Here is a 16,937-nt window from a genome sequence, read left to right as displayed (position 1 = left end):
GCCTCTTGTCCCCCAAAATGCTCTTTCCCCCTTCTCTTTGGCAAGAGGGCTTCACCCCGGTCCTGCCCCCTCACCATTTGGGATGGAGACGCACGCACGTTTGCCCTGCAGAGCTACACTTCAGCCATTGGGGCTGAGATTTTTTGTTTTCAAAATATTTTTATAGGCCTGTTTTTTGACCAGTGAATCGGCCCTTGGCACTGCACGCAGAGGTCCTCTGCTGAGCGGAGCCGTGCCTGCGCCAGTGGGGACGGCTGGTTGGTCTCCCGAAACAGCCCCAGGGGAATTTGGTGCTTCGCAAGGCAGAGCCGAGGGTGAACTGCTCAGAGGGAGTTTGGCCAAGCTGGTCTGAGGCAGCCGGTGTCTGGGGGCCTTCGTAACTCCGATTTAGGTACTGATTCCCTTTGCACTCTTTTCTATGTGCTTCCTCCTTCAGAGAGAGCCCGGGACTACCTGCACAAGACCGGGCGGTTCATCGTCATCGGTGGGATTGTCTCGCCCGTACATGACTCCTACGGCAAGACGGTGCGTTGTCCCCTTTTCCCGTTCTCACGTACACACGTGATGTTGTTTGAGACCCGAGGTGAGCCGAGGTGAACGCTGCGCGGCTCTGCTCATCTCCGTGATCTTGTCGCAACCCTTGCAGCGAGCCCTCCTCTCCACGGCRCAGCTCCGGGGGCCCTTGACTGTGGGAAAATCTCCAAGACGAAGGAGAGCATAAAAACACTTGTAATCCCATTTCTTATCCTGCAGTGAGACCCTATAAGCAGCCAAATTACTAGAAAGCAAAGAGAAATGATCTCCAAAGTGATGGTGCTTAGTTTTGTGGGTTTTTTGCTTAAATCCCATGATTTTAAAGCCAGATTTGATTCTAGGGATGGCCACAATACAGACGCAGACCTTTAAAAGCACATTTTAGAGAATGAAATGYGAAGCTGGAGAGAGATTCCTCATCTTCTGAGAAATGCATCAAGAAATGACCATCTCTGGCCTGGTTTTGTAACCAAAATCCAGGCAAGGCAGGGACCCCTCTCCCCCTCCCAGGCAAGGGGAGCCCTCTCCCCTTGGATACCTTAAATAGCCCTTTGCAGGCAGGAAYGAATTCCCAGAGCCCGTCTCATTTTATTGAGCCCAATCCTCTGCCTCAAGAAAGCTGCGATAGCTTTTTGCGCGGGGGATCGGCTCAGACGGGGAAGGGGACCGGGCAGGGTACAAGGCTCGCCTCCGCGCTACCGTCCCGTCTCTGCTCTCTCGCAGGGCCTCGTCTCGAGCCGCCACCGCCTGACCATGTGCCAGCTGGCCGTGCAGGCCTCTGACTGGATCAGGTGAGCGCCAGCCCGCGTGCCGCCGGCGGGTCGGGGAGCCGCGCGCGGCCCACGGGCCGGGGGGGACCCCTGCGCCAAGCAGCAGCTGGGGCACAACGCCTCCGCCCAAGCAAAATGCCCTTCAGGCTCCCTGGTCAGCTAAGCAGGCAGGGTGCAATTAAAGCAAGCCCCTAGCAATTATGTTAATTATGCATCGGCAGAGTTATAATTTGCATGGGGAGGAGGAGCCGGAGTCACGGCTCTGTTGCTGGGGAGGAGGGAGCGGGCGCATCTGGGCAAAAGCAAAAGTCCTTGCGGGCTTTGCAGGTCACGGCAAAACGCTCCTCCGCTCAGGAGAGGGTAACGCCGAAAGGGCGGAAACAAGCTCACGCCGGCAGCGGAGGAGCGAAGGGGGCGCGGAGGAGAGCAGAGCCGAGGACAAGGCGCAGGGAGGGACTGCCAGAGCGTCGGAGGGAGAGGGAAGGAAGGATGGAGGAGGAAGGGCAGGAGGAGAAGGGAGAGCCCCATCCCGAGCCTGCGGGGTTCGGCAGCACCGCTTTCCGCACGCACGCTGCCCCACCGCCAGCAAGGCCGCTCRGCCGAGGGCGTAGGACACGCCAAGTTGGGCCACCGCAGCGGACAGGCAGCACCTCGCCAGTCACCGTGCTGCGACCGGCTGCCTGAGCTCTCGGATGAGCTTTATCCTCTGCAAGCCAAAGAGTAATTAAAAAACCAGTGCGTTCCTCTTCTAGTTGAGCAGAAAATCAATGATGGGCATCAGATCGTCCTTTAATGCAGTCCTGCTCCCTTCCAGAGGAAGCACGAGATCCTGTCTCCTGCTTCTCTGCTTGATCCCATCTGACTTGCTTCTCGGCTCCCTGTTTTCTCCTGCTCTTTTTGAGAGTGCAGATGGCAGCGGGGCCCTGAGCTGCTTCCCAGCCTCGGCGTTTGCCAGATCCACTCTCGGAGTGCCGGTCAGGCCTAAGAGCACAAGTGGGGCTGGTGACAAGCAGGGCTGTCTCCAAAAAGCTCCTGCTCCACCAGACCTGGCAGAGACCTTTGCCAAAGAGGCCTAGTGGAAGAGCCATGGTGTTTTAAAGATCATCGGTCGGAATAGCCAACACTTGGCTGCATTCGCTTTCTCTTCGGAGGGTTTTGCAAGCCCTCCTGCAGCCCTGCTGAGCCTGGGGTATTCTGGTGATCACCAAATTTGCTCAGCCAGCTCCAGGCTCACGCTGTGAGACCTTTCCTTTATACGTGTGCAGCACCAGGCCACAGGCTGTCCCCTTCCAGAGCTGCCACGCAGTATTTGACTTTGAGGAGGGACCAGAAACGCATCTAGACTGCGTTCGGGAAGCAGGTTCATACCAAGCATAGAGACGCTCAAGCCAAACACGCTGGGAAGTGCATCTCCGACAGACCCAGTCGTTGCCTGYGCAGGGACGAAGCCATTGGGAAGAGCTGGGGGGATGGATGGAGGGAGGACATGGCACCTGGTAGAGTCAGCGTGGCTGCTCCGAGCAGCGGGGGAGATCGCGAGGCGAGGAGGTCGGAGCCGTAGCCGCCAGCCGACGCTGTTGCCTTGCTGTGCTCCYCCGCAGGGTGGACCCCTGGGAGTGCTACCAGGACACCTGGCAGACCACCTGCAGCGTGCTGGAGCACCACCGCGACCTGATGAAAGTGAGTCAGATGCCGCCGGTGTCCCCCGGGGAGGGCGGCCACAGAGGGGAACGTGGGTGGCATRGGCAAACAGCCTCCCAGACCAAGGGATCACGTTTCGGAGCCAGCACTGGTCAGCACAAATATCATCCAACACCACTGAGCTGGTGTTCTTGCACTGACACGTGGACATGCAAAGACCGGTCTATGGCTGGGGTGGACCGACACAAAAGTTGCAGAATCACRCCTGAAATTCCCAGCTGGAAGGAGTGCACAAAATACCTTATGCCACCTGTTTTGTGYTCCTCCTTCCCTCATGGGAAAAGCAAAACAGGCCTTTTGCATTAGGTCCTCATGTCATCCCCAGTAAGCAGGAAAGAATCAAGTTTTTGCTCCATATAAAGGAGCAGCAGACTGCCAGGGACTAGGCAAATACATCATTTAAAGCAGAACTTCATTGCTTTCCAAAAACTGCTTGAAGAGAGGATCACCAAAACATTCACCTATGCTAACGAGGCAAAGAGGGAGGTATGGCTCTGATCCCACGGCAACTCAAACGAGTATCACCTCCAGCCAGAGATGGCAAATGTCTGAGTCCCCTGCAGAGCACAAGCAAAAACAGGGTGTCAGGGGTTAGCTGTAAGCTAAATCATTAATCTTGACAACTCGCTCAATCCCAAGGGGAAAGAGGAGATAGAAAAGAGTCCCTACTTATCAGCTGAACAGCTCAGCAGATCCAAAATTGTTGCATTAACCAGTAGGAGTGACTCAGCAAGCCAGCAAATTCAAGGGCTGGAAAATCCCCAGAGAGCACAGATCTCAGGAGAAGTCCCTCAAAATGCCCAGGCAGCCCCGAGAGCCAGGAGGCAGCAAGACTCCTTTTGGGGTAACCACCGGGGCAGGGAGAGGTGCAAAGAGTGCTGCCAGTGTTTAGATAAAGTGAACAAACCAAGGGTGAGTGAAAAAAACAATAAATTATAGCGCAATACAAACTCACAGGCAGCCTACCCAGAGCCAAAGAGAAGGGACTGGAAAAAGCAGAAGGTGGCAGCTTGCAGGGATGGGAGGCGACGCAGCAGGCAAGCACCACAGGCTTGAAGAAGACAGCAAGTAGGCAGCTGGGCAAGGCAGAGCGTAGGTGTGTGTGCAGTAAGCGGCTGGAGGCGATGCACGGCAGAGCGGCTGCTCCCTGTCGTAGGATCGGGGATGCTGGCTGCGCTGAGCAGCACTGAGGGATCTTCCCACAAGGAGCTGCCAAGCTGTGCACGTAGGCGTGGGACTCCTCGCTGCAGCATGCTGGAAGTTCACACGGCTTCAAGAAGCAACGGGACAACTTCAGGGGGAAAAATATCCAAAGACACCGTGYCTCCATGCAGCTATGGGCAAATGCRGAGCGACTCACAGTTCTCATTTGAGTTTTATTTCTAAATAACATCAGCTGACCTAGCAGGATGCCTGTGACCGCTGGAGAACTTGGTGTAGGAGCCAGGGGGCCTCTGAACTGCRTGCTGCCTGGGACACCTGCGGTTCCTTGTGCAACCCCAGGGACCGCAGAGGAGTCGGGAGAAAAGGCCAGATTTACTCCTGGGGTAACATGTAAACCAATGGATTTACACTTCTCTCCCTCATTGCAGAGAGTGACGGGCTGCATCCTCTCCAAYGTGAACACCCCCTCCATGACCCCGGTGATCGGACAGCCCCAGAACGAGTCTCCACAGCCCATCTACCAGAACAACAACACCGTTTCCAACAAGCCCACCGCAGGTAGGTCTCGCAGGCTAAGGGAGAGGAGGCGACAGCTGCCTACTCCTGCCCTTCCCATCTGAAACTGCCAAACTCACGCTCATTTGGGTCGAGTCCTCTTGTTAGYTCCTGCGAGGTCTTCCTTCTATTCCCCTTCTCACTGCCGATGGTGAAGCACGTCTTCCCCTTTTGCCAAACACACCGGTTTCCCTCATCCTTTTTTTCAGTCTTTCAGAGCATCTGCACCGCTGGAAATGGAGAAGAGTGAGGCACTTTCATGCTTCACAAGCCCAGGGTCTCTGAGCTCAACCAGAGACACTTCCCCACCCCTCACAACTCAYGTTTAGTTTTGGATGAGGCTAAATATTCCCCCATTATAAATAAAAGATTTCTATGCCTCTAGAATTATGTTAAGTTGACCTGTGCCCATGATCCTAGCGAAAACTAGTCTAGTTCCTTCYGCTCTCCCGACTACGTGTTTCTGCTCTTCCCCTCTGCATTCGTGTGGCCACACAGCGAGTCAGAGCAGGCAACTGCTCCAGCTGAAAAATAATCATTTTAATTTTGAGGTTACCTGGGCCAGGTCTCTTATCAGACTCATTGCATGAGTCCCGGGGCAGGGCACACGAGGCCAGGAGGGAGCAGGAATTACCATCTAGGACAGCAACGGGAACTCAGAATGGCTTTAAATGGTTGTGAAGTTGCACCTGACTTTAATTTGATGAAGTCTAATCAGCTAGAGCAATGAAGAGAAAGGATATTTGGTTCTTATGGTGTGCCTGCAGAGGGAATGGTTAGCAGGAGAGGTGACAAAGTTGTATCCCCAGGGAGAGAGAGGGATGTGGGACATGGAAGTATTAGCTAGAGAGAAGGGGTGGGAAAGGACATTACTTAAATCCCATAAGAACTAAACATCTGGGGATTTTTAGTGATTTTAGCTGTCTAGCATGTCCCTTAAAGGCATGGTGAAGCTCTCCCATGAGAATTAAGACTAAGCTGCAAAGGGGATGGGAGTGGTGAGAGAGGTTCCCGTGCATGGGAGTATCTCGCAGGATTAGTATGGCCAGCAGCACTTTGGGCTGGTAGGTCAGCCACGGAGCAGTCTTTCTCCAATTTAATTTTCTTCTTTGTCTCTAGCAAAGATCTTAGGGAAGGTGGGAGAAAGCCTGAGTCGGATTTGCTGCGTTCGCCCGCCAATGGAGCGCTTCACCTTTGTGGGTAGGTATGGGAAACACCCAGCATCATCCCTGCTTCTGCTTCAGACCCTAGTCTTCCTCCCCCGTCCCACCTTGCAGCGAGGATCTGGATCCCACRCGCTCCCTTGAGGCCCAGAGTTGCACCAAAGTCTTGCAGTGCTGAAATTCAGCTGTGGTCAGGCGACGTGAGCCTTCCTGCGGCTCGCCAGCGCCGGGGCCCAATCCAGCCCTTGGCTCAGCCACCATCGCCCAGCGAGCCTGATGCTCAGCGCAGCCACGCGGTGCCCGGCCGTACAGACACGGGGTGGTCGCTGTACTTCTTTGATACAGTTCGAGCAGAACCAGGCGCAGGCAGGACAGGGGTGCACGTAAGAGGGGTTCGGTCCCTTTTTTGACTGCTCYAAGGGGCTGACCCGACACCCCATGTGACAGCTAACGAGCCATCCCGGCGCCCCGACAGACTTTGGACACTAGCACCTCTTTTTCTTTCTTCCCAGATGAAAACGCGAACTTGGGGACAGTGATGAGATACGAGGAGATTGGTGAGTACCCACCCCTTCCACATTTGGTGTGTCGCTCCAGCTCCTCGGGCCCAAAGCCACATACGAAATTAGGTGGCGAATGAAGGATGCTGGACCGTCACCTCCCCCTGGTGCTGGCCATCTGGGCTCAGGGCTGGAGCAGGAGCAGCGCAAAACTGTCCTGAGCCAATTCCTGCCTCAGAGAAGCTGCATAAAATCAGGGACCAAGTAGCAGGGGACCCAATTCCCAGCTCCAGCACTGATTTGCCATGATGCCAATCTCATTAAGGCCGAGAGCCCTAAAAGTCAACTCGAGCACTGTGAAACCTACTTTCAAGCTTCCAGTACAAGACATGACACGTTCCTCAAAAGGTTTATTTCACCCCCTTTACGGCATGCACCCGGGCCCATGATGAGGGAACCCAGCACCCTGCCAGACCCCAACGAGGCTGCGACACTAGCAGAGAGASAGACGCAGACCCCCAAGAGGTCCCAAAGAAGACCTGGGCCAGCGCTGCTGGGCACCGRTGCCGAATGACCAACATCCTCACGTTTCTCACTGCCCTGCAGAGCTTTGCCTGCAGCAGCTGGAGCGGTTTTCCCTGCCTTCAGCCCAGCAGAGGCTGTCTGGCCCCAAGGAGCCCCAGGGCCTCTTTCATCTGGCCTTTTAAAACCGATTCACCGTGYTGCAATATCCTTTGCACCTCTGTCAATCACGCTGGGCTCTGCRAGCAGAGACTGGCCCACCGGCAGCTTGCTAGCATTTCTAAGACCCGTTTCATCGGTTAGCGCTTTTCCCTTCAAATAAGCAGCCGGGAAGCTTTCAGAACACAGATACCTCTTAATGATGGCACCATAGGAAGCCCAAAGGCTTTGGCTGCTTAGAAGTGCTAAACCAGGGAAGGCAYCTTCATGTGCAGGGTGGGCAGTCCATGCTAGCAGTGACCTCTTCTCACTTCTCCTTACCTGAGCGGTTTTGYGGCTTTCCACTGGTGGTTGGTCAAATAAATCGATCGTAGCACATGTGCTGGGTCCCTCCAGAGCTGAAGAGTCCTTCGGGGTGTCTGCTCAGCCCTGCATGCGAGGGAGCAAATCGGCTCCCACCTCTGAGCTTTTCTGTTTCTTTTCTTCAGAGCTTCGCATCTTACTGCTGTGCGGCAGCGACCTGCTGGAGTCCTTCTGCATCCCCGGTCTCTGGAACGAGGCTGACGTGAGTGGCTGCTGGGYGCCCCTCTCTGCTCCCCTTCTCCCAGCCTTCGTTCCTCCTTCTCTGCTTTCACCTGTCATGACCTTCCTTAAAACACAGCTTTCCTGGGCGCCTGCTCAGCTCCTTTGGAAACCAGGAGCTGGGCACTGCCATCCCCACAGCTCCCTGAACCCTACCCTAACCTGAACCGAAACCCTTCCCTCCCCTGACACACGGGCCAGCCTGAGTGACAGGGGGTTTCCATGTCCAGTGCACACAACCTGCTCGATCTCCTGTGTCACTTTAGATCTAAATCCTGTTTCCATTCACACCCGCTTCTCTCACCACCTTCACCCAGAGGACGGACAGAGTTCCCTGGGGTTGCAGCTGCCGCAGGGTAAACCTCTCCCAAGGGATTTTGAAAGGATGTGCTCCCACACATTTTCTCTTGTGAGCAGACGGCATTAAATAGATTTAAGTCTTAAGAGTGGAGTGTGGAGGTAGGAAATTAGAGGTTTACAAAAGTCATCGTAAGAGGGGTTATCCTGACATTAGAAGTTAAAGACATTTAAAACCAACTTGAAATAATGTTCACTTAATCAGAGACCTTTCCTGCAGTGCTAGGTACCCAAATACCCATCTTTATGGAGACCAAAAAGTGAAAAAACCTGACTTATTTCACAAGCGCAAGCTGAGTGATGTACTATTTTTGCAGCATCTATAGGGAGCAAATTAATATGATAATTAATACCTTTGGAGCAGAAAGCAGAATCAATGCTGGGAACTTTGAATAAGGAATTTGAAACCAGTACAGATGGCATTAAAAAAATTGTGTGGTCGCTAGAAAGAGGGTGTTAGGATCACAGCAGCTACTGCAGAAGATGATGGTCTCACTGAGCACATTTGACTGACCATCAGAAGAGACTGGTAGAGAGGAGAAATAAAAACTTACAGGAAAGGGGCAGCCACTGCCAKGGGCAAGGCTGGTGCACACACACACACCAGCATCCATGGGAAGGCAAATCTTTTCAGCTTTGTCTCAAACCCTCATCCGGATGATCCCCAACAYCAGCCATTCCATAGGTGAGCCCCAAGGAAACCAACTACACTTGCARCTACAGTGAGATCAACAGGGAGAACCTGCAACCGCATCCAAATCTCAGGAATGAGCTCCCTATTYTCCTGCTGTCTCAGGATAAACAACAGCAAAGGCACTGCAAAATCGCCCCCTCTGGAAGGTATCTTTCCCCTCCCTTGCAAAGGGGGATCAACCTGCAGGCAACAAAGCAACCACCTCTGGCAACGCAAACACCTCCATGAAGGTGCCTAGCTCTATGTTTTGTTGCTCAGGTTGGCACTTACACTCCCAAAACATTAGGATTTAGGCATAATTAAACGCCCTGAGACACCACCAAACTTGGCCACTGAGATCCCATCTCAAGATGTTCACTGCCACAACTTATACAGAGTAAAAACGCTGCCTACCACTCCGTACTCCCACCCTGGCAATTCCCGTCAAGTGTGTGGATGACTAAGGCAGTAACAGGGTCAGCTCACTCCAGATACTGCTGTCCCTGTTTAAAAGAGTAGTATTTTCACAGGAGGAAACTAGTCTTAAAGAGAAGGGTTGGTTTACTGACTCATTCATTCCCTACAGTGCTCTAGAATTATAGCAGGGAACTGCTGGAAATGAAAAATGCTTCAGCCAGCTGGACAAGATGCTTCTTCCACATGCCAGTGGAAGCATATTGCTCACAGCAGTCAAAATGGTGCTGAGCTGTGGGATCTGATCTGGCTCTTCACTAAAATTAGACAGTCATAGGAGTGTCTGTTACCAGGGGGGAAAAAGAAAACAAAAAAGCCCCATCTCGAGGTGCGGAGAGCTGTCCTCCTTTCTTCTCAGCTAAGGACTTGGCCAGACCAATCCATATGGCTCCAGGTTGCTAGGAAACACCATCCTCCCCGTTCTGGTGAGGACCTCATCGTAGGGATCCATACATCACCTCCAGGTTGCTAAGAAACCTCTTTCCTTCCAGCCTGATGAAAACCTGGTCCACAGAGCATCATCTCAGGGATAGTAATAAATACATAAATAAAAAAATGCATAAATAAATAAATCTAGGGCTGAGTGGATGTCAAGACAACATGCCTGGCTCAGCTGTACAGCTGCCTGCCTCCTCCATGGCTCAGAAAGCTCCCTAACCTTAGCATCCTTAACCTAAGCATCCTTAAACTTCTCTACCATTTCTAACATCAGCTGCCATTGCCTTAATCCTAATTGCTTAAACAATTCGCTGGCAGATACCTCCTCTGAAAGGCTGCAAAATCTGAGACAAAACAGGACTTGAAGCCCAGGGCAAAGGATGCAAAAGTTGGATGTCGAAGCGTGTGTAGAGACAGCATCCAACTCCAGGGCTACCTCATGGGCTCCTGTTGTCTGAATTTGCTGAACCAGAGCTATTTTGGATGAGTCTGTTTTGTCCAAAGACTGGTGAGAGCAGCGGTAGTTGCCTGCGCACAGGGGGAACATGGGCAGATCAGGGCCCATCACCTCCCCGGAAACCCCTTCCTCAGCAGCCTTGATGCAAAACCAAAGCAGGAACAGCTCTCCTAAACCTCTGTCAGGAACAACATGTCCATCCTGTTCCTTAATCCTTCCAGTGGGGCAGATTTTATGCCCTCCTCAGGCAACCTCTTCTAGTGCTACACTGCTTTTATCATGACAAATTCTTCCTAAAGTCTAGTCCTAAAGTCTAAACCTGAATTTCCAGTGGTAGGACTTAATTCCGTTCCTTTTTATTCTGCCTACCACAAGCCATTGAGAACGTGTCACCAATATCACCCCTTAATAAATCCATGTTTCTGCCAGAGGCTGTCCAGAAAGAAGGTAAATTAGAGACTAGCTCCATTCAAATCACTGCTAACATTTCACTGAGTCCACAGCTTGGTTCAGGGGTGTTTCGGCAGACAGTTGCTGTGTATGCCTTGCTTTGCACTGGGAGGTTATGAAAAAAGTCTCCTCTGTTTGCATCGGTCCTAGATGGAGGTGATTGTTGGGGAGTTCGGGATCGTGGTGGTGCCGCGGGACGGAGCAGACCCTGACCGGATCATGAACCATTCCTCAATACTCCGCAAGTACAAAGTAAGTGGATTTGCGCAAGCCGGGACCCTGCCCGTAGCTGGGGAAGGCCACAAGGGGATCCTTGGCCTCTCCGTACCCGGGCAGGCGGTTTGGCTGTGGGGTAGCCCTTTGCTGCCCCACTTTCACACGGCAAAACCTTCTTGAGACAGAACGGGAGCACCTAAGTGCCACCCAGCCCAGCAGCTGGGGACACGGCACACGGGGCATCAGACCAGGCTGCTCTCAAAGCCTGCTGGCTTCACCCCAGTCTTCAACTGGGATTAGCACTGGGGCTACCAAGTTGCAGCCCCTACCTGGCTGCCCGAGGCCAGCCCGGGGCACCAGGCTGTCCCTTGGGCAGAGCTGTGCCTGGTGGGGCACGCACCTGCTACRAGGAGTTTCCCTTTGCTCCTCTTTCTTCTTCTTCCACAGAACAATATCCTGGTGGTGAAAGATGACTCCAACCACCCCATGTCGGTCGTCAGCTCGACCAAAAGCAGGTGTGTGACACAGAGGGGCTCCTGCTATGGGGGGAGAGGGGTGCCACCAGCCCAGCCCAGCCTCCCCGCAATGCATCCGAGCAACTCCCAGTCAGCAACGCCTAATGCCTGGGAGGGCCGCCCCATGGGCAAATGAAGGTCTGGAGCACTGAGCGCCCCACATCCTACACCTGTGCCCCAAATGGTCACTTCTCCTGGTACCTGCTTGCTTTCCCCGCAGGGTCATCYAGCCCAACAGCTCCCCAGCGAAACATTAAGTGCATTTATGTGAGCATGCACAGCCAGGGCAGCAAAGTGCTTGCAGAACCGCTGGACATGGGTAACGGGCTCCCCCGGAGGCCGCCAGGGTAGCTGGGGGGCTGTGTGGTGCCAGACCTGCCTCCCACATGGGTCCCCACCCCGGCGAGCTCTGACCCCTTCTCCTCTCTTGCCTCCCCTACTTCCCCAGACTGGCCCTGCAGCATGGGGACGGACACGTCGTGGATTACCTATGTCAGCCCGTCATCGACTACATCCTCAAGAGCCAGCTCTACATCAACGCCTCCGGTTAAGAGCCAGGGGCCTCGCAGCGAGACAGCCCTGTTGTCCCACTTCCCTACAGCTCTCCATCACATTTCTCTCTCTCTCTTTCTCTCTGTGTCTCTCTCTCTTTCTCACGGCCTCCTGCCCGTGTCTGCCTCTCACTCCCAGCGCCAACGCTCCATAGTGCAGGAATGTCCAGGGAACCGCGGCACAGCCTGAACGGGAACGGTTTGGTCTCTTCTTTGGGGTACTGCCCTCCCCCTCGTACATGGGGAGGGAGGGGACCAGTAAGATAGGGATGTACTCAGCATGCCTCAGGGGAGGCAGCTCCAGCATCCACCCTCCCAGCGTGCCACTGGGAAATGGTCCCCTGCTCCATCCTCCCAGCATGCTCGAGCGCAGAGGCTTCTTCTTTTGCATCATCTTATGGCACATCAGCTCAGTAAGTCTAGGTGGACCTTTTTACTAATAGTTTTAGCGTGAGCCCCTTTGGCCTCTCTCGATTTGATGACCCACCTCTCAAYGAACTGCGTTTGATAGTGGGCAGGTCTAACCTGATTCACTCAGTGCCCCCACGGCAGGCAGGTCTTCTCAGGCCAGCAGCGGGACAACCTTGCTACTGAAATCCTTCTCCTGGCCCCCAAAAAATCACTGAGATTGTGTTTCTGGAGGGGAACAGAGACCTTAGAAAGTTTTTCTGCCAAAGACAGGTATTTTGTGGGGCAGAAACATCATGTCTCATCTTTCTTTGGCTGCAGATAAACCCACCTCACCCCAAGATGTCCCCTAGGCAAGCAGAGCTGGGGTGATGCTCTAATTCCAGCTCTCCCATCAGAGGGGCAGCCCACAACACCTAGAAAGGGACCTGCCATTAACTAGGCCAAGAAGCGAGAGAGGAAGAAAAGGGAGTAAGCAACCGGTGACCCAAAGCCACTGCCCAGAATTGCCTCTGAGCCTGACTATGAGTTTTGTAGGGGCTGGGTCCATCCTGTAGGATCGCCCCGCGGCAAGGGATGCTGCAGGGACAGGAGATGCTGATGGCTCTGGCACATCTGTGCTGAACTTCAGTAAGTCAGTGCATTTTGCTTCTGCACTGCAGGCTGTTCCAGCCTGGGATGTGGACACCTATCCCTAGGATGTGACTGGGGGAAAGGGAGGCAGATTACAGTGATAGCTCAGTTGTGACTGAGGAAGTCACAGGGCTATGGATGCAGCTGGAGCTTACTGAACATGCTGCCCTCTGAGCACTGGCCAGGTAGAGTACGGAGCTCAGGAGAAGACCAGGCAGTTCAGGGATCTCATCAGCTGCTCCAAAAGACACAAGATGCTCCTCTCTAATCCCATCCCAGGAAAGATCCCCTAGCACCTTCCTTCTTCTAGTTTCCAGTTCTTCATTTTATCTGTAAACTTCCCCCTTTTCCCTTCATTCCTCCCATCTTCCTGTCCTTGAAGAATTTATTAAATTCATGATATTTTCCTCCTCCCAAATTGGCTTTGGATACTTCGGACCTCCCTTAGGACAAACCAATCTCCTGCTTTCCTGTCTCTAACCCACGGGGCAAAATGCCAGGAAAGGAGCCTAGTGGAGAAGTTTGCATGAAAACCAGGGCAGGTAATATGGAGCAGTAAAAAAGTGTTCAAGTCCTGCACAGACAAGCATTACTGAAGTGGGCTGTTGTCCTTGCTGCCTATCTCTAGAGCGCAAGGACCTACAGTCCCTGCTTATCCTGACAACACAGCCTCTTGGAAAGATCACGGCTGAAAGGAGGAAGGTACAGTCCTGCTTTACTCTTCACCTTTTCCTATCCCTTTGCTCCTTCTAACCTTTCATCACTTTGGAATTAGCCCCGGTGTCTATAGCTCCTTGATATCTGTCCATTCCCCATAAACTTGGACTAACTAGGCTTAGGGTAGCCCCATCACAGCCCCGTCCCAAAGCATGATTGCTGTCTGTGTTGGCTTTGTGGCTTTCCCAGTGAAACGCTGCCACTGGCCAGTGGGCCCCAGCAAGAGACAGTGCTGTGCTCGCACACCTGAAGGCCGAGTGTCCTCCAAGGTGTTTCAGGAGAAGACTTGAAATTATGTTAGATTTTTTTCTTTTTTCCCCTAAAGTCTAGAAAGGGTCACGAACTGCTCTAACGGAAGCTTCAAAGACAAGACATTGCACTATATTTGATGACCTGCTGAATGCAGCAGCCCTGTGCGCTGTGAATTTGTTACAGCCCACTCCAGCAAAGGCAGCTAGCATCTCTAACGGCAAGCACGACTTCAGGCAAGACAACCTAGCCTGCACACATAAACTCCTTGCAGTGCACAGGGCTTTACAAGCAGTAGCTAACGGCTCCTCAGAGGAGGGTACTGCCGCTTCCCAGAAGGGAAAGTGCAAGACACAGCACAGAGGGGATTTGCCCAAAGCAAAGCATTTGACTTGCTGCAAAGCAGAGCATTCACCCATTGCTGCCCAATAGGGAAAGGCCAGGGCTTTTCCCGGCTACTGCCCACAGCCTTTCCTTGCCAGGGATTTCCCTCCACATGGAGAGGCTAGTTCAGAAACTGTTGTGGTCATTTCACAAATGGCAAATTTGGTAGCTTGCCCAAACCAAGCTGAATCCTGCAGCTCCTGCTCTGGTATCTCCCAGCAGTTGCGTATATATATCCAGAGGGGCGAGGAAATACAGAGACACCAAACCAGTCAGGGTGGGGAGAGTGTGCAGGAATCTGTGTGCAAGGACGCCTCTTCTCCAGCGATGTCTTCAGTGAGTTCAAGCTGCTAACTAACACCCCACTGAGCTCCCTTAGCTAACACAGTGGGCAGGTGCCCACAGCAGGACAGCATCTCTCATCTGTACGACACTCAACATATATAAGCCAGTAGCTAGACTCCTCTAAATCAGTTGTTCTTACTGTCCTGTGTGTTCAGTTTTTCGGTCTTTCCTCTCCATCTCAACACAGAAGTTATCTCAGACAACAGCCTCATCTCCTTGCCAGAAGTCACCCATGTTTCTTAGCTCCAAGCTGGAGGAGAGAAAGCAATGTTAGAAACCAACCTCCAACACACACAAAGGGATTTTAACCTCACGGAGGAGTGAATCATCTTTGAAGAGGGAGGAAGGAGAGTGGATTTTAACTGAGAAAAAGACAAAAAAGAAAAAAGATACTAAAAAGGAATGAAGGCAGCATGTCTAAGAATTTGAAAGAGCTCAGACCCCCCTCTCCCTCCCTGCCTCCCTCAGGTAAACGAGATGGGACATATGGGAAGCCAGCTGGCTTTCAATCTCATCATGTTTAGGACGGCATGCCTTAGAGACATAGCGTTGTGATATGGATGATGAATATATTCTGTCTTATTAGTCTTATCTACACCTTCATATATCTGCTCAGTAAAACTCACCGTACAGGGCGAGGATGGGGAGGGAGGGGGGTTTGTAACAGACTGGTGAACTCTGGGGCTGGTTTGGAAAAGGTCTTTGGGTGGGTATGAAAAATCATCCCTCAAGATCCATGCAACCTATGGGTAGATGAGGAATGGGGTTTCCAGTGTATGGGTGGGGGTGGGAAGAAGCTCTTGGGTTTTGGTTTCTGAACTTGTGATTTTAAACAGTGCAATTTGCTGAAAGAGAAATGAACTTCAAACACCTTTTGAAAAAAAGGGGGGAGGGAAAAGGGTTGAAGTTGTCATGTCACCGATTCCACTTTTGTGAAAGGTTTTGGAGCCTGATTTTTTTTTCTTCTGTTGCTGTATAAAAAATGGTCATTGACAAAAAAAACTTTATCAGCAAAATGTTTAAATTATGTAATAAACAAAACAAAAAAAGAGATATGTTACTGGTGTTGCCTTTTGCTGCTGCTGTGTCAGGCAGGGAAGCCTCCCAGCTCCTCTTCATGGCAGCTCCCTGCTCCTCTCTTCCACCGGGTGGGATGAGGACAACCCACTGCACTCGCTTTACAGCCTCCTCATGAAATGCAACTCTGAGCTCCTCTCAGGGCTTTGCGACCACATCAAACTGGCTCCTCCTGGTACTGAACTCTTGTCTGCTACAAAAAGGAGCCAAGCAAAAGCTCCTGGAAGAAGGCTGGACTAAGCTACCCCACTCGCTGTTGTTACCTAAGGAAGAAGAAAGTTAAGAGTGCTTCTTTCTCGACGTGAACAGCAAGAATTTGCATGGGAGAGCTGGACAGCGATGCTGAGAGGAGAGGTGTCTGGGCTCACGCGCTCCGCTTAGGCACCGTCCGCCCCACAACAGCTTGAGGTCTGCGACGCAGACATTGCAATGCAGGACACAGAATCAATTCCCTGGAGGGTTCGTTTGTTTGACCTCAGATCTCCCCAAATAGATCCCTTAATGTGTGGAGCATTTCCAAACAGTCCCAAGATTGAGCCAGCACAGAGGACGTGAACTGCTGTATTGCTGGAATAATTGACAGCTGCACGCACCCATGCTGCCTTCCTTGTCTCATTCTGCTTCCCTCCAGACCACTCCAAAACACACAGCTAGAGAAAACAGACGAGCAAGCAAGATCCAGCCAAAAATATTCATTATTTATTGACTTCCTCCCCTTGAAAAAACCCAACTCAAGGGAAAATAAAGTCACATCCACAATACCTATCCTATACTGCACAATGGGAGAAGGAAAACACGCCAAAGGCAAAAATATATATCACTTAAATAAAAGCACGACACAGGCAATTACTCAGTATATCCTTATCAAGCGAAAGCATTGGCACTGCTTTGTCAGAGAACCAGAGCTAACAAGGGATAAGTTCATCCCCCCAGAATGTCCTCCTCCTTTAGTCTCAGAGTCCTCCTTTAGTCCGGTCCTCTTTCATCACCACCCAGGTCAGGGCTCTTCAGCAGAGTTCAGTCTCAGCATCTGCTAAGTCCAGGCTCTAATCCCTGAAGTTGTGTCAAAAGGAAGCCTTGAAATGGTGTCAAAATGGAGCCGAACTCACAAGAAAACAGAAGATGGGTGAAAGGAACGTCATAGTGTCTCCAAGCTCTCATCAGGAGAGATTTACAATAGAAAACAAACAAATAAAAAGCCGCATACAATTAACTTTAGCGCTAGAGTTTTCTCTGTGAAACATCCAACACCACACATGAGGGAGAGGAAGGAATGGGCAGCACCAAACCAGAGGTGGAGACACATTTAAGACATTTTTCAAATTTTTTAAACACATCAAATT

The 16,937-nt window shown here is 52.1% G+C and overlaps 1 protein-coding gene across 1 annotated transcript; it reads left to right on the top strand.

Annotated features, from left to right (window-relative positions):
- Positions 1-444: 444 nt before the first annotated feature.
- On the top strand, positions 445-11,781 carry NMNAT2 (nicotinamide nucleotide adenylyltransferase 2). The gene is made up of 10 exons (XM_026062830.1): positions 445-525; positions 1,258-1,325; positions 2,906-2,984; positions 4,598-4,727; positions 5,844-5,924; positions 6,400-6,444; positions 7,557-7,633; positions 10,650-10,751; positions 11,163-11,230; positions 11,679-11,781. The coding sequence occupies exons 2-10, from the start codon at positions 1,288-1,290 to the stop codon at positions 11,779-11,781; spliced, it is 723 nt and encodes a 240-aa protein (XP_025918615.1). The 5' UTR covers positions 445-525; positions 1,258-1,287.
- The last annotated feature ends 5,156 nt before the right edge of the window (positions 11,782-16,937 follow it).

This window comes from Apteryx rowi, unplaced genomic scaffold, assembly GCF_003343035.1.
Source record: "Apteryx rowi isolate R43461 unplaced genomic scaffold, aptRow1 scaffold_100, whole genome shotgun sequence".
Taxonomy (NCBI): domain Eukaryota; kingdom Metazoa; phylum Chordata; class Aves; order Apterygiformes; family Apterygidae; genus Apteryx; species Apteryx rowi.
This window is presented reverse-complemented; position numbering and strand designations above follow the sequence as displayed.